The sequence below is a fragment of the Erithacus rubecula genome, assembly GCF_903797595.1.
Source record: "Erithacus rubecula genome assembly, chromosome: 1".
NCBI classification, from domain to species: Eukaryota; Metazoa; Chordata; class Aves; order Passeriformes; family Muscicapidae; genus Erithacus; species Erithacus rubecula.
The window spans coordinates 102,561,205-102,586,283 of record NC_136658.1 but is presented as its reverse complement, the minus strand read 5'-3'; the positions used below and the strand labels follow the sequence as shown (position 1 = coordinate 102,586,283).

Sequence of the window (25,079 nt, the reverse complement as noted above, 5' to 3'; positions counted from 1 at the left end):
TGTCAGTCTTGTATTTATGGCCCTTCTAACTGCAAGAAGCAAGGTGGAGAGCACAGCTGTGTTATCATACAGGATTGTGGGTAGCCCAAGCTCTATGAGTCATATCCCAAATACCCCATGTTATGAGCCACACACAAAGTTATTCTTAGAGTCATGTCTGCTGGAGAGTTGTGTTGCAAGACTGAGATATGGCTCTTAGGTCAGAGGCAGCAATGGCTGATCAAAGCTCTTATCCCTCCTGAGATTAAGAAATCTGGCTTTGTAGCAACCCTGTGATGTTCTCTTCATCAGCTCTTCTAAGCTTCCCTCTTCCATGGCTAAGGATTTTGATTGAATGCCCCTGAAGCTGGTCAGGTGGTGTTATCTCAGCATGAGAACAGCATTTGTTCAGCTGGCAACCTGAATATTTCTCATGCATTTTGAGCTGACCCTACCATTTTTGCCAACTCCATTGGAGATTTTAGCCATGGATCTGTTTTTATGTTATGCAATATCCAGAGTGAATTGGATGTGTTTTTTTGTTGGGAATTTCACAAGAGATAAATTTTGCTTGTGAGTAATTTGCAAGAGCTAACCTCATACAGGGCAATAATATACCAGAGTAAAGTTTGTCTTGTCTAAAATTAACTGTTGAAAATAAAGTATGTTTAAATTTATAATCTATATTTAGATCATTGATTATGTCTTTTACATGTTAATAACCCTCTACAACCCTCATTTGGTGTGAGCAAAGTTAGATGAGATGAATTGCACTGTGGGAAGCTTAATCTGTCAAGAGTGCAATGCATTTCAACAACATTACTATAACTTCTACTAACATAAAAAAGGAACAAAAGAAAGATTATTTATGGAGCATTTAAATGCTTTGTTTGTGTATAAAGTGCCATTTTTATCTGCTTCTTTAAGTAACTTCAGGCAATGTATAAATAAAATATTAGACAATAATTTACTATCAGGAGAAGAATAATATTTCACATTATGGTTAGCACTCTAGCACTTAAAAGGTCTATAAATTGCACTAAATGTGGTTTAGAATTAATTTCTGTAGAGATTTTAGTCTGAATTCTTAAAAGCTGACATTTTATAAACCTGTGATTTAAGCAATTAATATATAGAATATATAGGAAATCTAAGTGCATTTTTATAGTAAAGACATAAATTTATAATATAGGTCTTCAAAAATTCTGCTCACTTTTATATTTATATAAGAAAACGTTTCAGAAAACATATAAAGTGAATAATACATGAAAATGAAGATTCAAATTGTATTTTGCAGAAGAGCTCACTTTTTCATTTTGTTTTCTGTGCTTTTGCTCTGTTTAATCAAAATGATGGTTTTCTTGTGTTTTATATTAATTTGGATCATATGGGTACTGGGAAATAAAATCAACTATGTGGTGCCATTAACTTTGGGTATCAACCATGTTGCTTTGGGGCAGAGGTCTGAATGTTTTCAGTATTTTAATGAGTGGAAATTTTCTGTGATATTTTCAATCTACATAAATCTTTTCTTCATCAGGAGGTATGGGCATGTTGGCGTGAATTATTGTCATACTTGGATGCAGAAAATAAATGGTTGAATGAGATTGAACTGAAACTCAAAGCAACTGAAAATGTCCAGGGAGGTGCAGAAGAGATTTCTGAGTCATTAGATGTAAGTGTTGACTTAAATAATACCTTAATCATGTGTGTTAGCAAATTGTAAATTTCATGTCATTATAAACAAACTATGAGCTAACATTACACGTGAACCAAGTGTAAAATATTTTGGAAATCCTAAATTCTTACTAGATTAGATAAATGAGGTTGGAGTTCAAACAATCATTCAAACAAACATTAAAAAAAGCATTCAAACAATCAGAGATGAAACAGTAATTCAATGTGCTGTGCTGTCTGTCATGTACTGTTTTGGTAATGATAAAATAAACGTTCTTAAAAAAAATATCACTTCAGGACAGTCAAAAAATGTTGAAGACTTCAGAGAAGGCAAGTTTTCATCATTCCAGTGCAACTTTGTTTATTATTCTTTACTTTATATTAATGGAATCTTTAAAATTAATAGAAATTAAATGAATGCTTGTAGTGCATCAAAATATAAAATATTGTCTCGATAATCCATTTTTACTATTGAATTTCATCCATTTAGATATTCAAGCAAGTTTTTTGTATTAAGGTACAAGTACTCTCACTGAACTCATTGGGCATAATCCAGATCTTTAAAAATAAGCAGTAAATTTATTGCTCTATGAAAAATTTTTGAGCTTCATAATGCATAGTACAGAACATTAGTTGCCAAGGCATGGAAAATAAGTATTTCATTTTTTTTCTCTGCTTTTATTGTATATGAAATGTGAAGTACTGTTCTTATTTTTTTTTAAGGCAAATTGGGATTGCTCTGTAGAATCTTATTTACAAAAAGTAAAAAAAAAAAACAACTGCTTTTTTTTTTTTTTACCTTTTTCAGTCTTTGGAACGTTTAATGAGACATCCAGAGGATAATCGCAACCAGATTAGGGAACTGGCTCAGACTTTGACTGATGGTGGGATCTTGGATGAATTGATCAATGAGAAACTTGACAAGTTCAATACTCGGTGGGAAGAACTTCAACAGGAGGTATATTTAATGATCCTTCCACTAAGTAGGGGATAGTCCAACACCACTTAAAAAATAAGAATTATTTTGTTGGTACAGTTCGCAAGCAAGATCACGAACAAAATTTTACTTAGAGTGGTGGGCTAACTCCACTGGGCAGCAAAGCCCCACTAGACTCCGCATCTCTTGGTACTTTGGTGGAGATTATAGAAAAGGCATAAGCAAGAAAACTCATGGATGGAGGTAAGGATGATTTTAAAAGTGAAAGAAAACAAGTGATGCAGTCTCCAGGAGACTAATGTTCAACCAGTCCCTATGCAATGCCAGTTTTGGAAACACTTTTTCCCCAGCTCTTTTTGTTGTTGAGCATGACCCTGTGTGGTGCTCAGGTCAGCTGTCCTGGCTGTGTCCTTTCAAAGCCCAGCCTGCTCATTGGCAGGATCACAGTGAGAAAGAGAAGACCTGGGTGCTGTGATAGCCCTGCTCAGCAATGGCTGAAGTATTATCAACACCTTTGGCCACCAGCACAAACCACTGAACCATGCAGGCTGCTGTGAAGAAAATTAGCTCAGTCACAGCAAAACCCAATAAAATACGTAACTCCAAAATTTCGAAATTGGAGAGACCATCTAGTGGATTCAATCTTTAATTTGCATACATAGATCTTTCCTCTGGCAAAACTCTTAGTGAGAAATTATTTTCAAAATTAAATACGGGTAATCTTTCTTATAGGTACGTTTTTATTAAAAAATAAATGAGTGCATTTGTATCAATAAAAGGTTTTAAAAGATACTCAATATAGAAATGTGTAACACAAGGAGAACCAAACCTAACAATATGCTATAAATATGAGGAAGATATCAACTCAGTACTTGGTGAAAGAATTATTAGGGAAAGACCTAGTAAAAGATGTAGACAGCCCCTTTATGACTGTAACCAGAACGTGCTCAAAGAGAAGCTACAAATACTGTCAAAAATTACTTGTTTGCAGTGATATAAATGATGCACAAGTGCAGATTTATGGAAAGCAGCTGAATTAGAAGGATTACAATCTACCATGACAATTTTGCTTCTTTCCTGGTGCTAGAAATATACTTTTTTTTTTTTTTTTTTTTTTTTTTAACACAGTGGAAGTACAAACACTACAATACAAATTATAAAAGGGTCCTCAACAGTGAATAAACTTGAAGAATGGGGAGGGAGAGTCTGGTGGTGGTTCTGGTGCAGTGCAGGCATTCATATATTTTTGTGCAGCCAGACAGTGTCATAACAGAAAAGTAAATATAAGTTGCTCAACAGCTTCTCTTTTTGTAGCTTTTTTTTTTTTTTTTTTTTTTTTAAATAATCTTACTTCTTTTTGAAAGCAGAGAGCCTGTCTGGAATTATGCTTCTTGGTATTTGTATTTTTTTTTTTACTGATTGGAAAACTAGGAATATACAGAAGGCTTCCAGGGTGTGAGAATTTTGAGTGGTAGTTGACTATTCTGTCATCACTAATGGATACTAAATCAAAATTCATAAAAGCTGCAGAGATTTAGTGCCAAAAGCATATAATGAAGATGTGTGAAATTCTAAAAATAATTAGGATGATTATATAGGCAAAATATATTAGAAATTTATTGACTGCTCTGCAATTTCATTCAAAGATAGAAAAAAAAAATTGGAGTGGAGGGCTTTTTTCAAAAGCTTATTTGAAGCTTGATCAGATATTAAATAGTTAAATTATAATGGTAAGATATAACTTTGAAGTGGAAAAACATACCTTTTTTATCGATTCTTGATACTGAATGTTCTGCGCTGTTGGTGTAGTCTCTTGAAATTCAAGCAATATTCTCCTTGTATATAAATATATTGCAGCCACATAACACAAATCAGCTCGTGTTCAAGGTCACTTCTTCAGACAGGCTAATTGACAATCCTAAAGTGGTGAAGTTATTTGTTTTTATTTAAATAATTGTGGGGGTAATTACCAAGACAATAAGCTCATGTGGGCAGAGGCTGATATGTGAAATATTTATTCACTACTAATGGAGCAACCAAACCAACCCGCTTCTATGTGAATGATTCTGCAAGACAATGCAGCTTTGCTACTGAGATAGAGATTCATTTTTCAAGGCAGATAATGGCTTTATGTTTGTGTGCCTTATCTTCTTTAGTTAACAAAGACTGAGCGTGTTTAGTTTGCTTTTGAACATTTGGGGCTGACTGATAAGCAAGGTATACCCTGTCCTTACTTTTCAAGGACTGATTCACTTACAACTCTATATGTGGAATTTAAGAAACACTGAAGAATTTGAAGCCAATATAGCAAGCAACTGTCAATGCTGGAAGGGATTTGCGTCCTGCACACCAAACTTCAGAAATGTCAATCAGATATTTTTGAGACTATGCTTGCAGAAAACTGTACAAAATATTATTGTTCACATGCTTCACACTAGACTCAATTATTATTATTGGGTCCTGTCTCTTAATTCATTTTAGGACTCCCCTGAAGACTACCCTTGGTTTCTTTCAAGGAGCAAACATTCATCATTTGACACAATTTTTCTGTTTTGCTCTCCTCTCCAGAGGAGTAATATTTCATGCCTCATGTCCATATAATTGCTTTAAAGGTGGGTAAGAGGGCTGCTTTTACAAGTTCTGAGGCATTATCTGCCTCTCTTTAGGTGATAACCTAAAGAGATAGAAAAGTCATTTTTAGTATAGTTTGCAGTTTTGGAATTCAGTTGATCAAAGCTGAATATCACTTAATGGCTGGGAGGCCAAATATTTGTAGCCATCTGCCCAATAAACACACTGGGTAATATTCCTGGAACTTGCAGAAGAGTTAGTTCTAGGTTGAAGGATATTAAAAATTCATGGGTTCAAAGATAATGTTTTCAATTAAAAAAAAATGTGTTTCTAATTAAAGTCTAAGCACAAACATTAATCCACTCTGAGATTAAATGGAGATTAGCATGTTTGGAATTTGATGCAAAGGGTATAGAAATGTTGTGATGTATCTCAGTCACAAGGAAGAGTAAGGCAAAACTTTAAAGTAATTTAAACAATTAGGAAGAAATTTTAAAGTTTCCTAGCTTTTTAATTTTGCCTGTGACAATATTTCTTAATCACACTAGAGTATAACTGAGCAAAAAAACCCCTAAAAACCAACCAGGTATAACTTTTGCCATTTTAAATGAACCTTTTCCATGAGCTGTAACTTATAAGCTAATTGATTAATTTAATTCTGCATTTTAAATAAATGCACTCTGTAGTAAATGTGCTATAATTTTCAAAATGTTTTGTTCCATTATTCTCCCACAGCCCAACTACTGACTACAACCTCAACAACATTACTTGGTGTCAAATACCTTAAAACTCCAACCAACATCTTAGTAACTGCAGTGTGACTGATGACACTAAATAGATGAAATGTATTTTTTAAGCTAAAAGGGAAAATATCTATAAATATAACATTATAACATTCAGCATCAAAGAATTAACTGTGGTCTTTTCCCTTAATGCTGCATTTTACGTGCATAATATGCCATGTTGCTATTTCCTGTATTTTCCATTGACTTTTGGTAAATTGTAAACATGTTTATGCAGGATATCATATCATAAAAAGTATTATGTTTATCATAAAACCACTAAAAATCCATAAAATCCCTGTAGAGACTTAAATAAAAAATTTATTCAGTATTTTTTTCTTTTTCGTTTCTCTTTTATTCTGATAGTGCCTAACAGCAGATTTTTTTTCTTTGAATTAGTTTTCCTTGACAGCTGTCAACATTTTGCTGGCTCAGAAATAATTAAACAGTTGTTTATTTTCCTGAGATTTTCTATTTAGCAAATGACTGTCAGCCACTTCTCTCTAGAGGCCAAAGCCTTCAGCTTTATTGACTATGATCTGATAGCAAAGCTGGAACTTCTTGTTATGTTCTCAGACTCATTTACACACTACAGTTTTAAGGTGTTTTTTTTTTTCCCATAATTGAATTGAAAACCCATAATATTTCAGGAAACAAATGAAAAAGTGAACCACCCAGAACATCATAAATTAGAATATTTTTATATCATGAGTATTTAAAATTTCAGCTCTGAACTCTCACATGTCTTTAAAAAATATAGATTTTTCACACAGACATGAGTTGTAAAAACAAATTTGAAACTCAGGACTACAGATATCAGTGTGTAATAGTACTACTTCTTTTTGTAAAGCATTCTAATGCTTGTGCCCACCAACAGTTCTTTTCTACTGAAAGAGAAGGTGGCTTCTCAATATTGTCGCATTTCCCTTGATTGAATTAATTCAATATTCTGCAAAGCCAGCAGTACCAGGGGCCTACTTAGTGAAAAAGATTAGATTTTTGAATCAGCTGTTGTGTCCTAGAGAAATATGTTACATTGCATCAATGTATCATACCTTTTATCAGATTATTGTACGGATTTTAATTTCATTTTTTGTGGGAATTCAACAAGGTCAGGTATGAGTTTGTCTTTATATAAACATGTAAGGCAGGGTCAGTTTCCAGCAAGCAATACAGACAAAAAAAATAAAGTAGCATCCACTTATATCTGAGAAAATCACCACACTGAAGGTACTATTTCCCAAAATTCAGCTGTGTGTCTCTTCTCCCATTGCCAAAATAATTTCTCTCTTCTGCTGCGTTCATGTCTTGGTCTGACATCATCCATTCATTGGCTTAAACTGTTCACAGCTGTGGGAAAAGATGTACTTTCAGATGACTTGGAAGAGGCAAAATGTCACACAGGTTCTCAGGTTGTAATCAAATTCCCTCTGAGGACAATGATAGGAGAATTTTCTGGCTTTGTGTTTGTGTGCACATAAAGACATCACAAACATGAATATATATATTTATCTGAATTTATATTTACTTGAAATACAAGTGTAAAAATTATTCAGACTCAGGCAATGATTTGTTGAATTTTTTTCTGTAGCTTATCTGCTACAATATTTGATCAATGAGTTTGGGAATTTTTTTTCAGTTGTATTCTAAAATGGGATTTTGACATACATAGTTTCTGATAATATCAGCATAAAGATAACAATTTTTCAATTGCCACTTATTCTTACAAGATTTTAAGTCTTTGAGAATTCACATGCATTCTGCTGCTTCATTGCATGTATGCACTCTGCTTCTCAGACTGGCATCAAATGTATCTGTTGTTAAAAAGGTCCCTAATTCTAAATAGTAGTCAGCATGGAACAATATTTAACAGAGGTTCAAAGCTTCAGGTGTTGCTATAAAACTAGTTTATCAGATAGATTAAGACCAAATTTGTGTCCAGTATTTTGAATTCCCCAGAAAGTGCAGACACTTATTAGGATGACTCATAAAAATGGAGCTTTATTAGTGTCTTATTTTATAGATGGTGAGCTTCTCTGCACGTAAGGACGCTGCAGCCCTCAGGAGGAATGGATTCTGTTGTTGTGTGAGTCCTAACAGTTAACCACAGAAATCAGTAAAAGCAGAGAAGTACTCTATGGTTCTTCCATGCTTCCAGGAGGATGACCTTACCCAATAGGTGTAGAAAGCTACTTATGCTGTTTCTGATCTAATATGTCTTTCAATCCACCCCATGTGACGCAAATGGATTGGTAGAGTTTGCACCCTAGCCAGGCTTACAGATCAGTAGTAAGTAGAGCCAAGGTAAATGGAAGTTGTGGCTTTTAAGTTCAGCTGTGGTTTTTAAACTCACTGCTTTGGACTGGCTGAGAAGATTTTTATGTTAAAATCTCAAATCAGATGAAGATAAAAGTCATTTAAGTAGCAAGTAGTACTGCAGTAGGGTAATAATACCTTGGTGGTTTAGGTGCACCCATTAACACTGACAACATGAGTTTGATATGCAAAGCTGCTTCTAGGTAAGGTTCCTAGAACTTGTGGTGATACAAGATTATCTGATCAGTTGTTTTGAAATAGCACAAAGCAGCTTACAAAAGCAAATATAGAAAATACTGGTTGGATCCCTATCCTTTAACTCAGTCAAACAGCTAGCAAGAATGCTCACAAGAAATAATCTTCTTCATTTGTTATAGGTGAAACTCTATAAGAATCTGAGCTCCCTGAAGTGCAGTTATATCAAATATTCTTACTGAATAGCTGAGAGACATTTTTGTTCAAGGCAAGAGTGTCGTAATGGGTATGAAATCAAATTAAAGTATAGTTGGCTTACCAGAGAGAAAAAGTGTGATTCGACTTGAAAAATGTCAGGATACCTAGCATTATTATTTAAAGAGTGCTTGCTTTCATCTTTGATTTGTGCAAATTAAGTTAGTAATCTTATTCTATGGGCAGCAATATGGCTGGACTTGTACACAGAAAAACTGTGTTGTATTTGAAGTTGCTGGTAATTATTGTGTGCTTTGTACAAAGTAGAAACTCTGCTAGGGAGTAGCTGGGGTCAAAATAAAATATGAGTCTCTGGGTAGACACAATGACTGATGGAAGAATGTACCAGGTTATTTATTACCTGATAAATGCCTTATTAAAGTGTTGCAAATAATATTTAAAGCTGACTCATTTATGTGAAGTGCTTAATATATGTGTGTTCTAAGGACAACTTGGATGGAGAATTTATTGACCTGATTTGTTAAAGCATAAACTGAGCTCCTTTGGAAGGGAAAGAACCTTCTCTGAAAACAGATTGTAAGGAGAGCCATGGTGACACTGCTGGTGGAGTACAAGCAAGATTCAACTTTTAAAGGTTTTTTTTTTCCCACAGGAGGAAGAAAGTAGGCATTGCCTCTTCCAAACAGTTATTTATGCTTCATATAAGAAAAATCCAGCTCAACAGAGTCCTTATCCCTCTCACTTACTGAGGTGGATTTCTTTGGATAGGATTGTGATGACAGTAACCCTATTCTCAGTAAACAAAGTCTCTTGAATTATATAATAAGATCAGGAGGACCTCTGTGCCTCAGAAAGAAAGACACCACTGTCAGGATGGTTTGCTTATGCAGCTTTGCCATCTTGCCCTCTGAATAGAAATCCTCAGTTTACACATTGTTTTTTTGGGATCCTTTACTTTTTAGAACTTGTTTGTGCAATCTGTCTGTTTGTTTCTTAACAAGAAAACTAATGGGTGGCAGAAAGATGCGCAATTTATCCTACAAAAAGGTGGATGAGTGCAACTCAGGAGTCCTGTGTCTGATTCTGTGCCTGAATTTTGGGAGTGGGGGGGAAAGTTGTGGAAAAAAATGTATTATGTGCATTATTACTGTGAATGCTGATAATGTTGTTGTTGTTTCTAGGCCGTGAGAAGACAGAAAAGTCTTGAACAGAGTATTCAATCCGCACAGGAGACGGACAAAACCCTGCGCTTGATCCAAGAGTCTCTGGCTGCTATTGACAAGCAGTTAACAGCCTACACTGCAGACAGGGTGGATGCAGCACAGGTCCCTCAGGAAGCACAGGTGAGTTCTGCACAGGTTGAGCTTACGTGTTTACTAGTTTTCTTAATCAACCAAAGAGTGTTTGGTTGTCCCTCAGCCTCGCATTAAAGAGGATTTGCAACGTGATCAGCATGAAAGTGCAAGCAAATTTTCTGTAGGATTACTTTGAGAAGTTTAAGCTACTGTCCTAGAAAAATCATATTTTCCTTCTGATTTATATTATGTACCAGTCCAAAAGATGTAAAAGACCATAAATGTCATGGAAGACTATGCAGTAATTTAAAAAAGGCAAGGATAAACGTCATGGTTCTTTAAAATCCAGCTCCCATCCTGTGAAGAGGAAACTCATCATCCTCACTACTCTTAGATGACTCTTTTGCAAAGTTGATTATGTGGTTTATTATTGAATTATTGAAACATAGACAACATTGTTAATTATGTTGTAATGTGCACAAAAATGTACTTAAATTTTTACGGCTCACGTAAGTTCAATAGAAAAAGCTTTTCCCAATCTTTACATATGGTTTATTTACCCTTTGAAATAAAATTGCACATCTAATTATCCTTTTTACTCCTTCTTTATTCTGTAAGGTCTCCTTTAGTGGAGCATTTAGAGGGTAAGAACACAAATGAAATAAAATCAAACATCTCTGCAATAAAACTATCAACATTCTACAATGTTGCATACCTCAACTTCTCTGCAAATTCCATTTCATTTTAGAAAGTCAGATTATGAAGGTAAACAGGGAAAAAAATTACAGGGAAGTTGAGAACGAGTGTTTTTATAATAATTTTAGGAGACATATTCAATTATGCCAGTAGAGTTTTAAATAATTCTAAAAAATAATAATCTTGTATGGAATATTTTGGATGATCTTAAATATATTCAGAGCTGAATATATGACGCCTGAAAATATTTTTTTCTCTCCTTTAAGAAATAAACATTACTATGTCTTTTGAATGAACATGCAGATGTTAATTTCAGTTACTTTTTGTGTGTGTGCTTGTAGGTACGTGCAAGGTTTTTTTATGTGTATGTTGGGACTATAAATGCTGTATTTGGAAAGTAGGAGCACATATGGATTCAGTCATACTTTGAAAATAACTTTTATCCTACTTTATTTTCTTATAATTTATCAGTAAATATCAGATTTAAAAAAACATTCAGTTTGAATCCGAAACAATATTAGCTATCTGTTGACTTTCTTGAATTATTTATCTATTTCCTAGAAATGTGAATGATGTAAGCAATTTTTAATGAGATAAAAATTAGCATTTGTTTTAAAGATGTGTCAGTTTATTTTCTCATCTTGTAATTATATGAAGTGAATATAAAAGAAGAAATTATATGAAAATTTGGTTTTTCTTTTCCGGTGTGTTTGGGCCCTTACATGTTTAACATGCCCCATGGATCCTTCTGATTTATGAGCATTGTCAGGTACCATATTGGGAATTACTACAGCATAAAACAAAGTAATTCAAAACTTCAAAAACTGGAGCAGCACAAAACCCAATCAACCTTAATTAGCACACTTCCATAAGAAAATTTCAGCTCAATGTCTTTACAGAACTTGCTATTTTTCTGGAGATTTTATTGTCTAATGTCAGATTCGCCTGATTGTGTTATATCCACTGTGGGAAAACCAGCGTAGAGGCTGCTGAGTTTTTCCCTTTCATGTTTATATTTTATGGTGCCAGTGAGACCTAATGAAGAAAACTTAATTAGCAACTGAACAGGTCTAATGCAAATATTGAAGTTCTCTGAAGTTCACTTGTGAATCTCTTTAAAATCCTTAGAGGGAAAGGGAGTAAACAATCATTTTTATGTGGGTAGATAGACTGAGTCATTCCTCCAGCAAAGATCCACCCCAGCCAGTGGCAGAACAGGCACATCCTGCATGGCCACATCTCCTGTGGAGCTTCTGCTGGCACCATTCTCTTGTAGATCTGAAAACAGTTTGTTTGTGTAAGATACCCCCAATAGTGTCTGCACAGCTGGAATGGGAATCTTTCAGTCAGTGATGTTGCTTTCTGGGCAGGGATCAGTTTATCCATGCTGTGGGATTTTGCAACCCATTCAGCAATCTGTGCTGCATTTCTAAAAGACCATATGGAGGAATTAATAGTCAGAAAGCTGCTGAGCTTGGGAGCTCTGTGTGTTTGCTTCAAAAAATTCAAATCCATTTAGAGAATTGATAGGAGGAATAATCTTTGTTTCAGTTGTTCAGAAATTAACCTGAGAAAACGAAATTATATTTAGCTTCTCTTTTTGAGTGAAAAGATTTGTTTAGTTTATTCAGAAACTTGACAGAAAGAAAGGGGAGTCAAATTTGTGCTGTTCAACTTCTTCTTAGGATCACTTTTTGAATGTGAATTCTGTGTGCAGCTTACTCCACCATGTGGCACTGAGGCTTCAATGCTGGAGAGCCAGTGTCACCTGAATGGTTTGGAGTAAAACTAAAGATGATGTATTCACACAAAAAAAAAACTGAACAGCAACCACACTGATAAATCAGTTCAGATTCCTCAAGGCCCAATTATGACAAAACCTCGAGTGAGGTAAATTCTAGAGCAATATTCAAAAAGGAAAGATTTTTTTTGTTTGTATGCTTTGTCTTATGATCCCAGTGAAAGAATTTTTCACATTTCTAAACTTAGCAAAAAAATACAGAGAATGAAATCATCATCACAGGAATTTGAAGTTTGTGACTTTTTTAAAAGTCTATTCTTTAACTGACAGGACAAAAGTAAATCTATACTGAAAATATTTATATGATAAAATATTTTTCAAGTAATTATTTTTAGCTTTATTATTCAATGACATTTGATGGAAGAGAGAATTTCTACTTTGTATTTCTGCTTAGTCTGGTTGACTACATGAATATTTTTACATTATGTGAAAGAAAATTAACTTATTCCATTTCTCACCTGCATATGATAAATCACTTGTCTGTTGTTCTCCCCAGTCAAACTGTATAAATTGTGGTGTGGAGAATAACTTGATACTGTGTTTTTGAAAAGCGCAAAAGGAATCTATCTTTTCAATAAAATCCTTGGATAATTTCAGTTCTGTAGTGTAAGCACTATACGCCTGGCTGTTCTCTAAGTGAAGGTGTCTATTATCCTGTTTTTATAATATCTTTGTGCTTTGTTCAAAGCCAAAGTTAATGTGATGATACAATGGCAGAATGGTTCAGTTGTTCAAGATGTTACTTGACAAGATGATACCATGCTTCATTGCCTTCAGACTGATATTTTGGGAAAAAGAACTCACAGTTGTCTACTTAGGAAAATGTTTAAGTTTTCTGCACTTACCTTTCCTTTGCTGGAAATTGTGAGGATTGTTTTGTTCAGCCATGTGTGGATCAGTGGTCAGAGGGAAGAGCTGATAATTGTTATTCAGAAGCATAAGCTTGCATTTAGTTATATATTAAATTTGAATATCTATGCCAGTTTCTGGACTATATAGATTGTCACCCTCTGCACATCTCCACAGCTCTGAGCACTGTGTTTTAACTCTGTTTTTCATGTCCAGCCTGCTCAGTATTGCCTTGTCAGTCATGGTTCTACCCTATTCTACCTTTATTTTCTCATTTGGACTCTCCAGTTAATATTTATTGAAAGTTAGTGACCAGAAAAAAAGCATGCAATTTGAATTAAGAATAACCTATATATAATTTTTGCTGTAACATCGTATTCTATGAGTGTTATATGCTTTTCTATATATCTAAGAGTAAAAGTTTTGCAAATTTCCTGGAAGATTGCCTGTGATGGCAACTGAGAATTCTTAACGTGTAGGACACAATAATTTATGCACAACAATATAGCTTGGCTACATGAAGTACATTATATTCTGATCTAGAAATTAAATGAAGGCAAGTTTTGCTCTTTATTAAAAAAATAGAAAAGAAATAGACAGGAATCACTGAGAAAAGACAAGGTGGGGATAATAAAAGAAAAAATAGTGTTTTCTTATGGATGTTAAGAAGTTTGTGCAATAAATTTGTGAGTCAGAAGAGAAAGTGGTCATTTAAAAATTGAATTATAATGAACATCACAGGCAGATGTGATAAATTCTTTTATATCTGTTAATGACTGATTAAATTTTTTGGCCTGTGAGCAGCAGTAGCAAATTTAAAAAAAAAAAAAAAAAAAAGGAAAAAAGGCTTTCCTTACTATAAGCCTTACTAACTTTTCTTTTAATCTTTCCTCTAACATGTTTGTCCTCTCCAATTCCACACATTTTGATGTCAGAGAAGATGATGCTTCATCTCTCTCCTGCAGAGCAATTTAAAATAGTAAGATAGAACAATCTCCATGCAATGTCCCATAACACCTAATTGCTTAAACACTGCTCTTATCTGTGCTGTGTTGTTCTGACCTATTCTGATAAGAACTGTTCAATTATGTGCTTTCCAGAGTGACTCTGAGGTTGAACAAAGTAAATTGGAAAATGAAACCAAAAACCAGATTGTTGATGAGGTGGGGAAGCGAACTGTTGAAATACTGGGTGTCATATAGTGCATTTTTTTAAATTCAGACTTGCTTCTTCCTTTCATATGCAGTTCTAACATTCAATACATGAAAAAAGTATTTGACTTGAGGTATTAAATAAATCACCACCTGTTTGTTTCATGTGCAGCACAAAAATAGAAGATAAACTTGTTACAACTCAAATATACTTCGGGGAGAAATTTTAAACTTAGATAAGGATAAAGTAAATGCTCAACAATTAAAATAAATCTCTTCTTCATGCAATCATTCTTTTAATTTACCTTTTTTGTTTTCTCAAAAAATAAATATCATATTTAGAAAAATTATATTATTGTTCCAGAGGTTTCTGGCCATTCATTGAATTGCCCTGTCAAAAAGAAATCAAAATATGAGAAATCAAATATACATAATTATGATAATTTCAGAAAAAAAATAAAAATCTAAATTTGGAGCTTTCTGCTAGTCATTTTGCTTTTACAAATACTTTGGTTTAGAAAAATATTTTAATTCTCCAAATAGTACTGAATATTTAGAGTCATATTTATTCTTGCAATTAAAAGTAATAAAGACTAATGGTTTCATGTATATTCTTTTTTTTCCTTAAAATTTACTTTAGTACATATTCAGTATAACTTATGAAAACCTGCTTTCAGTAAAGTGTTGAAGTACATAAGACATTATAATGGTATACAAGTCATTATTACCATGTAATAGCCATATAAAGTAGGCAGCATATGGTGTACACAGTTTTGTACTTAATAACCTATGAAAATATGATTAAAAATACATGTATATTAATTTTTACTGTTAAAGTTACTGTAGTGGAGGATAAATTTATGTACATATATTTCCAATTATAGCTGGACTTTAGGGCATCTGAAAAATGCTATATGTCATTAAAAAAAAAAGAAAGAAATAAAAAATCACTTTTTAATGCGGGAGTAATGGCCTCAAATGCATCTCATGATGGGAACATAACTTTGTGTCTTTATTTCATAGGTATTTTTTTTCCAGTAGTGCTATCTAGCAATTCTAAAAATCCTGCTAATAAGAATTTCTTATTTCTAACAATTTAAACATAATTTTATATGAGTCTTCCTGAAGTATAATGTATCAATATATTTTCTGGAATTCTTTTCCATTACATTGCACTATCCAACACTACTTAAGTTAATTTTGTCTTGTAAGGTTGATTAATGGTGAACCAAAAAGTGCTGATATTTTCCTATGGATCACACTCTGATTTGGCAGACAGACATAACAAGCCATATGTGTTGGAAAATATATTAAATTAGTATAATAATGAACTTAATGTCATTGTGCATTTAGCTACAGAAAACTGATACTGAACATAGATTCTGGTCAGTAGTATGCCAAAAATTATGTACTGTTTTACATATAGCACAGCTCTCTAAGATGAAGATGATGTTATACTTTCAGGACACTTCAGTTTTCTCTCAAGTTGCCTGGTGGTACTGTGAAAATTAGAAGAATTAAGAATAGTGAAGCAAATAACTTTTCTATTTTTTCCTATGATAAATTTTTAATGTTCTTATGAATGAAAAATTTTATTTTACTTAAAAAAAAAAAAATCCACATTCAGTCCCTTAATCATCTTTGCCACCCTCTGCTGGAGCTGCTCCTGGAGCCCCATGTTTCCCTTGCTCTAGAAGGGCAGAGCTGGACACAGGACAGAGCAGGGGCAGGGTCACCTCCCTTGTGCTGCTGGCACTGCTGCTCAATGTGCTCCAAAATCAACTGCTCCAAAAATTTAAACAGCATACAGTTTTCCCCTCAAACCTTGCTGATTGCTGTCTTGTTTTCCCACAGAAAATACAATCTGAATTAACAAGCCACGAGATCAGTTTGGAAGAAATGAAGAAACGAAACCGGGGTAAAGACTCTGCCAAAAGAGTACTCTCCCAAATTGATGTGGCACAGGTAGGCAAATTTAATTTCCACCATTTTTCCTTCACTCAATAAAACGAATAATATGAGTGCTACTATTACTCTACCATTAAGTGTTCTTAAGGTGTCTCTCCTGCTTTAACTGTTCCTTTCTAGCCAGAAAATCAGAGTGGGTAAATTATACCATCCACATCTTCCTGCTAATTTTTTTTTATTCCAGCCTTCCTGTGTCATTGGCAGCAGTTCTAAGGTGTGCAGGACTGATGTAACCAGCTGGTAGGGACACTGTATAATAAGGGGTTCTTGGAAAGTGAAGTTTCAAGTGATAAAACTACATGGGGCTTTTTGATGCAAGTTTTGAGGTATTGGAAAATATTTACTGTCAAAAATAAGTTAAAATATTTGGAAATCCTTAATGGAACTGCATTTGAAATATAAATTATGTTGAGCTGTGCAATTCAGACATCAATTTAAAATGTTAAATAATGCATTATTTCATTTGGCTTGATAGATACAGAAAATGAAGAAGACTGAATAAACAACAGAGAAAAATGCATATTTTTACCCATTAATGATAGGTTCTTGATTATTTTGCTGATTTGTTTTCTGTTTTGTTTTTGTTTGGGGTTTTTTTTTTTTTTTTTGTAGGTGGAAAAACCAATTTTCATAATTAATTTGAAAGACAAATAATTATTGCCAATTTTGATTCATCCCTGTCAAGTATTTCTAGGCACCTCTGATTGGGTTTAATTTGTATTATGGGTATCAATAATTAATTTAGCAGTTAAGTAATTTGAAATTAACAATTTGACTTTTTAAATGTTTCATCTTACATACAGGACTAGAATTCTTTGTTGAGAATATTTATGTTTCCTCATTTTTCTGCCTTTCTCCATACTAACACACCTTCTGATGGTCTCCATGGCAGCTGTGAAGCTGCCCATATTTAATCAGTGAAATGCAGGCATCAGATGACTGTGTAAATAAATGTTTGTGCATTCAACAACATGCAAGGGGGCACAGCCCTTTCTCTGTGCCTTTTTTATTAATCCACCTCTGTGCAGACATTGTTTTTTCCTTGTAGGGCTGCTCTAGTTGATGATGTGCACCAGTCTGAGTTTTGAAAAATTGGTGGAGGTCATCTTGAGACCCTGCTTTGCTAACATTAGATAAAATATAAACAAAAAAGTTATAATTTGCATGCATAATGTAAATATCAACTACCAAAGCTGGTAGAAGCTGAGCCCTTTGTTACACATATTTCTGACTATATTTGATTTTGGGCCACTGAACTCTCTTGAATTTCTTTCCACCATTATGCCACATTTACTGGTAAAACACATTTCATGAGAACTGTCTTCACTTACTATTTTCCCTCTAATAAATAAATTATTTCCTCTTTTTTTTTTCTTTTTTTTTTTTTTTTTTTTTTTTCACTAAGTAATAGTTCTACTTTGCCATATTTCTTCTATTATTCATTCAGTTACCTGGCAGAAACTAAACAATTATGAAAATAAATAAATGCATTGAGACTTGGAAACATTAATAAATGTGGCCAAATTTATCCTGGCTTTTTAGATTATTGTAGGCTGAGAATTAAGTTCCGATTTTTAAATTTAAGGGGAAAAGTATGATTAGGAAAATAAAAATGCCATTGTGATGTAGTACTTACTTAGTTCTAACAGGCTGAGAATTGTTAGATGAATGTAAAATATTTTGTAATGAATGATTATTTTTCGAAATTCAGTACTGAATGCTGTTCTGGTCAACTTTTGGAATGCATCCTCAATTGTCTTTTTTCTGGACTGGCTAATATGTAAAGCATACTGAGACTTTTAGACAAACAGCTTTCATTTTCCTGTCATTCTTTATAAATTTTCTATTTTAATAATGACTTTTTGAAACAAAGATCAAAACTGAACACATTATTTAGGCACAAAATGGCTTTATACAATGACTTTTATGCTTTGACTGGTGCAAAACATTTTAGAATTCTTTATGTTCCAAATTCTTCCAAATATCCATTTTGCTTGCTGCTTTTAAGTGTTGAGATTATATTATTTTAAAACTGTTGGTGATAAATATAAGTATATAACATATCTTTTATTGGTATCTGGGAGAACTCGAGTGAGGGAGCTAAAAGATAATTTAGATCTCACTTTTATATCAAGCTTTTTCCCCCTACAGATCCTCAGTACTTTTCAATCCTTCAGTGACTCTTCACAGATGGCTTTAATCTTCTCTTCTATTAATATTGTCATTCCCTTTTATTTTACTAAATAATTTTTAATTTATTGACTAACACAAATACTAACTGATATAGATTTGGCAACACAAGATTCTCACAGGATTTGACCTTCATCAAATTGAAGAAAATGAAAAACTAATTACATACAAATATAGTGTATGCAAACACACTGGAGAAAAATAATGGCCTCTTATTCCTGCCCTTATACCCTACTTTTATTCACTTGTCCACTTGTTCATTGACAGACTTCCTTTCTTATCTCATTGGATCTGAATTTCATAAAAAGTGTTTAAAGAGGAAAGTTGTTGGAAGGAGCTCCTGGATATTTACATACTTTTTTTTGGTACTTCAGGTTATCTGCTGCTTATGATCCTTGTCTCCTTTTCAGAAATCTGAGAGATGTGGGAAGGATTTTTACCAATGCCTATGTATAGACCAATTCTATGCCAAATGACAGTTTTTCCTCAAATCTGTATGCCCACAGACCATACTGTAGTGGAATAAATTGTCCAGGATTTGAAGATAAAGAAATCAGAAGTGTGTTTGCAGATGCTGAGTTCCTATTTAATTACTTAGCTATTTCTTAGTGACATTTATTTTTTTATTTATAATTTTTTACATTCCCCAGACAGTTGTATAACTTATTCAATAATGCTTTGCTCTGTACTTTTATAGAAGAAATTAGTTCTTTTTAAAGTAGATAATTAAAATTTCTTTTCTTTATTTTTAATTATTTCCCCTTCCCATGAGCTAGGATCATTCAGCAAGCAGTTTAATGCACAAAGATAGAAAATTGTGAAAATTGTGAAATTAGAAGCCAAGCTTGTCACAGATCTTTTTTCTGCCTTCAAATTTCTCTTTTTACTCTAGGTTAGGCTTTTTTAAAAATTCTAATATAATCAATTTTATACTCTAAATCTTGGGGTTTGTGGTAGACCTACTTACTGTCAAGTCACTTTATTTAGGTTTCTTTGAAGGACTGAAAGATTCGTTCCTCATACCAAGAAGCAGCAACTGATAGATTTGAAGAGCATTCACTTTGCAATGTGGGTGCCTTATCCTCAAGCCATTAAATCTGTCTTCTCCCCATGCCCCTGAACATTTTGCATATTGAAATTCTCCCTTTCTTTATGTGTGTGTAGGGGCTCTTTTGCCACAGGCTCTGCTGCATCCAGTGCCCTGGATGATGGAAGAATTTTTATCATTCAATGCAGACCCAAGATTCTCTGCCACTGGCGTTTTCCCCAGAAGTTTTTTATGCTTTTAATAAGAAATTGCTGACTGACAATGTATTCTAAATACTCTGTAACAGGAGTTAACTGTAACTAAGAATTGTCTTCAGCATTGATTTGATTTCACACTTTCTGCTCACCCACGTTTACTTTTCAGAAAAAGCTGCAGGATGTGTCCATGAAGTTTCGGTTGTTTCAGAAGCCAGCCAACTTTGAACAGCGCCTCCAAGAGTGCAAAAGAATTCTAGATGAAGTGAAATTGCAGGTGCCCAAGCTGGAGTTGAAGAGTGTTGAGCAGGAAGTAGTACAATCACAGCTGGATCATTGCATGGTGAATATTTAAGCTGCTGTCTTTTTATCGGCTTTATGCAGAGAAAGCTAAAAATTAGAGATTATTGTCCTCAATTCAGATGAGAAACAAAGTATCAGTTACACCAAAAAAATCCCAAACCCAAACAAACAAAACCTCAGAAAAAAAAATAAAACCCCCCTTCAGAACTCCAGATGAGTGCTACCACTATGTGAGAATACCAGTTAGGATCTCTTTCTAATTCCCAGTTCCTGTCCTGCTGTTTAATTATTTCCCCATATTGTCTCTATTTTCCACAATATTCTACAGACATAGAACTCTGTGACGTAAACAAAAGATGTATTACATAACAAAAGTATATTCTAGCCAAGAAACACAAAGCATAATGGAAAACCATAGATTAAAATTTCTATGAAGATTTTAACAGCAAAAGTAACTAGTGTGTGTATATATATATATTTTTGTTTGTTTGTTTGGTTGGTTGGTTGGTTGGTTGGTTGGATTTTTTTGGGTTTTTTTTTGTTCAGTTTTTGTTTGCTTGTTTGGGAGTTTTTTGAGGATTTTTGGCTTCTTTTCCTGGGGCAATGGCATTCCTGAAGATTTCCCCCTCCCAACCTCTTTCAGATGTAAATGTAAAAAGAATTTAAATTTAAAAAATAAGCACGGGACAAGCTAATGTTATTGGTTTACGTCTTTCGGTTTTGTTAAATGAAATTGATCTTAAATTCATATTCTAGTGAGAATGGCATTCTTATTAGAATGATGTGGTAGTTAGAAGCTCTGTACTGAATTAGTGTCTTCACCCAGCAGCTGGCTTTTGCAGCCATGATGTGTTTTGTGGAAGAATTACAGTGATTTTAGAGCATCTTTAACTACAAGGATTCTCAAAATGTTCCTGTTTTTCAAAATCTAGTATATCATCAGAATTTAGACAATGTGCATTATACAACAGCTTCCTAATTTGTTGGCATGTTTTCAGTAATGAGGTATTTATCATTATATTCAGCACCTAGAAAGGAGTTGGGCTATAGACATACTACTTTAAAAAGTAGTAATTATATTGCTAACTAATATAATGTTATCTAAGTTAGAAAACAACCTCTGTCACAGCCTAAACCAATTAATAATGAGGTGTACTTTCTCATGTACAACATTTATAACACTGATTTTAGTGACATGTCTTTGAGGTCCGTGTTTGTAAAGATGGACTGTTCAGAATTTGTTCATTTGGATTCTGAATACTTCCAATGCTCTTTTCTAGTTTTCATGTTTTAGTGGTGGTTCATTATTTCCTTTCTGTTTGATTAGAAATTATATAAAAACCTGAGTGAGGTGAAGTCTGAAGTGGAAACAGTGATAAAAACTGGGAGGCAGATTGTTCAGAAGCAGCAGACAGAAAACCCAAAGGAACTGGATGAGAGACTTACAGCTTTGAAACTGCAATATAATGAATTGGGTGCAAAGGTGAGTTCTGTGTTTTTAATATAAAACCATGTACTGACAAAGTGAAAAGTAACCTCGGAGTGGTAAGTACATGGAGTTTTCTACTGGTTCCTTTCAAGGTTCTTCCAGTGGGGCAGAAGGAATGGAGGTAAAGGCAATCACTATCACGGCTATTCAGTTGCTCTGAAGAAAAAAAACAATCACCAAGGGGGAAAAAAAATCCTTTATTGAAATTCAACATTTTACTTTTTTAATATTGTAATGTTTTTATGGTAGTTAATTGGTTTTGGATCCAGATGGGGGATGTTGTTTCATTCTGATGCCTCAAAGAGTCATTTCAGGTTAGGAAATTATTTAGATCAAGTTTTTCTTATTGGGCTGCTTCATAAAAGAGAAAATGATGCCTTTTAAATTACTTCTGCCTCTGACTGTACATACCTTAAAGTATAAAATTTCCATTTCTTCCTGTTCAAAAATCTGTTGAACAAAAAGCTCTCACCACTGAAGCTTTCCTCAAGAAGCATTTGTGTACCACTGTGGTTTGTGGCTTCTGCACTTGCACGTGGTCAGTTTTTGTCGTAACCTTTTCTTGATTTAAATGTCAAGAACTTCGACTTGTATTTTCACTGCATCTTAATATGTAAGCCACTTCCCGATGGCAAACAGTTTTGTTTACTCAATTTTCCCTAATAGTCAACTAAACAAAGTAGGATGGACAGGCTCCTAGCCATTATTAACAAGACTCAGAAGAGGCATTGTGGCATAGTGCAAAAGACTGTATTTAAATAATTCAGTTAACAAATATCCTTCATTACTCTACTTTTTTTTTTATTTTTTTTTTTCCCTCATTAGAACTATTCAAATAACTTCTGGAAACTGGAAGATTGAAGTGAATTTAGTGCTGTGACTGGATGACTGAAAAGAATGAAATACAAATACCATTCTGTTTATTTCCAAAATGTATACACCTGAAAAAAAGCAAAACAGGACAGGAAGCTAACTTTTAATTTTTTAGATTATAAATAATTAAAATCATAATTTATTAATAGCTAAGAAAATGAGCCCATGGTAATACTTGAGAGCTAGTATGTAGTTTAAACAGATAATGAAAATCAAGCCCTGGTGACTACAGCATGATAGAACACTAAGAGTTATGTTACTTTTGACAGAGATAATACTCTTTAGGGAATCTGAATTAAAACAGTTCTCTCTTGCTAGAAAGAAAAGGTATTAAGAGATATCAATCTTTTGTGTGTCTGGAAAACTGGAGTCTCCTTCAGTAGGTGTGAATAGCTGCCATTTGGGATTGGATAACGTTTGAACTCTCCATTATTTTAGAAAGAACTGTGGCATTTATTCCTGCATTATGTTTAACTTAACAGCAAACAGGTGCCATTATTCTAGGAAACCTCTCTTATCTAATGAAGGGATAAAAATCTGCCATTAGGGAGCCATTAGTGACTTCAAGTGAGCCATATTGCATATTGATGTGTTTCAAAAATTTGCAGTGCTGGGCTTAGCTCTGCTGCCCTAGATGGAATTTCTCACATTTACACAGCATAGTAATTAACTGTTTAAGAGAAAGTCACAGAAGCCCAGATAAATAGAAATTATTGAGTAGCCATTAACAACACTCATTGATTGCATTGAGAAAAATGCTTTTTAAAAGAAAAATAACAATATTTATAACTCATAGTAAGTCTCAGGACTGAAATGTATGATCTGAGGGAAACACATCTGCAAGCACAGATTCACTTGTATGATTTTCTAGGTACTGTTTCAAAAGGTCCCCTTGTATATAAAGTAAGTCACAAACAGGTTTTCTGACCCAAAAGGCCTTTAGAGGGCACTGTTTCCTATTTTTCTGTAGAAAATACATCTTTACATTTGAAATACTAACAAACTGATTAATCAATAACCTCTGGATATATGCAATGTATATGGAGATATTGCTGCATTATTTATATAATAAACATATGCTAGAGATGTATATAGGAACACAAATATTCTCTCTCTGTTTTGACAAGGATCAGTAACTTCATTTGATAATATACCAGGTGTTCAAAATCCTTAAACAGGCAATCAAGCTCAGGGTAGTGCACTTTGCATTGTATTGCTGCTAAGTAATGTTATTTACAATTGCTATTCCACTCTTCAGAAGAAGTGGAAAACCTGGCTCCATGTGTGAATGGAGCTCTAAAAAGCTGAGTTTTATGTTCCTTCCCAGGGATTTGCCTCTTGGCCTGACTGTAAGTTTTGTGGTCTCATTTAATAAATTTGGCATGCAAGAAAGAACATAAAGCATATTTAGTGAAAAATATTATGAGATTTCAGTAGTAAGCCTCTACAGAGTGATAATAAATGACCAGGAACACTTTATAGCTTATTCCTTAGGCAAATCTCATCTCCTTACTCAGGGACAGCAAAAGCCATGTATCTAACCTTATAACATCCTATTACATTTTAAAACCTCGAATTTTCCTTGGCAGTCAATCAGCAAATCAATTTCATCATTGTGACACTACTTGTTCTTGGTGACAGAGTGCAAAATAGCTTTAGTAGATGCTGATACCAGTTTTCTACCTCTGTAGAAAGTTTTTTCTGTTTAAAAATACTTAAGGACAAATCAGTGGCTACAGTCTTAACTTGATTACTATTCAAGCTAATTAGGAATTTTAAAAAAATTGTGATCTACGGGGCACTTAATCATCCTTCTACTATTATTTTTTAAAAAATTTAATCAAAGCATATTTTATTTGTGTTTTCTGCTACTATTTATGTCTATTATAGTGTAGTTTCCCATCTAATACCTCTTAATTTACTCCTTTTTTGTTCTCTGTGAAGATTTTCAGAGGCTTGGAAGAACAAGGCTTGCCCTGTTCATTCAAAACACAGTGTGAGACAGTCAAGGCAATATAAATACTCAGCCTTCCTTCCAGATACTATGTACCAAACTTAAAAGAACTTTACAGCTAAAAGAGTACTAGTACTTCACATCCAAAACATTCAGAAAATTAAACTTTAACATTAAATGTGCTGCTTTAGTTTTACATTTGTGTTTCAAGATTTAGGGCTTTCTTTGACTCTTATTTCTTTTCTTCAATGTAGCTACATAGAAAAATTCCTTGAGGAATCCCAGTTCCTATGTGGTCACCTGTATTAAAATGTGCCCTGTGAAAGATTCTGATATCTCAAGGAAGGGTTTTATTTCTCAAGGAAGCCCTGTTAGTTCAGTTCTTCCAAATTAATTTGCTCTATATGACTTTAAAACAGAGGAGGAGGTTTTTGGAGCTCTATTACTAGTTTAAACTCAATACACCTTTATGCACATAATTTTCTTGTAGGTGGTTACATTCTAGCAGCAATATTATTGACACTGAGAGAATAAATCAAGATATACCTACATTAAAAGCGCAACTTCACCTGTGGAATCCCAAGTCTGGTTGGTA

The 25,079-nt window shown here is 33.7% G+C and overlaps 1 protein-coding gene across 12 annotated transcripts in view; it reads left to right on the top strand.

Annotated features, from left to right (window-relative positions):
- The window catches only part of DMD (dystrophin), a gene marked incomplete at its 3' end in the record, with an annotated part of 1,131,161 nt that overhangs the window by 500,742 nt on the left and 605,340 nt on the right, over positions 1-25,079 (top strand). For all 12 annotated transcript variants that reach the window (XM_079310888.1, XM_079310881.1, XM_079310887.1 and 9 more), the window contains 6 exons: positions 1,520-1,654; positions 2,465-2,614; positions 9,855-10,016; positions 16,320-16,430; positions 20,035-20,208; positions 21,496-21,651. In XM_079310888.1, coding sequence (XP_079167014.1) covers positions 1,520-1,654; positions 2,465-2,614; positions 9,855-10,016; positions 16,320-16,430; positions 20,035-20,208; positions 21,496-21,651 — 888 coding nt within the window. The remainder of the gene's footprint in view (positions 1-1,519; positions 1,655-2,464; positions 2,615-9,854; positions 10,017-16,319; positions 16,431-20,034; positions 20,209-21,495; positions 21,652-25,079) is intronic.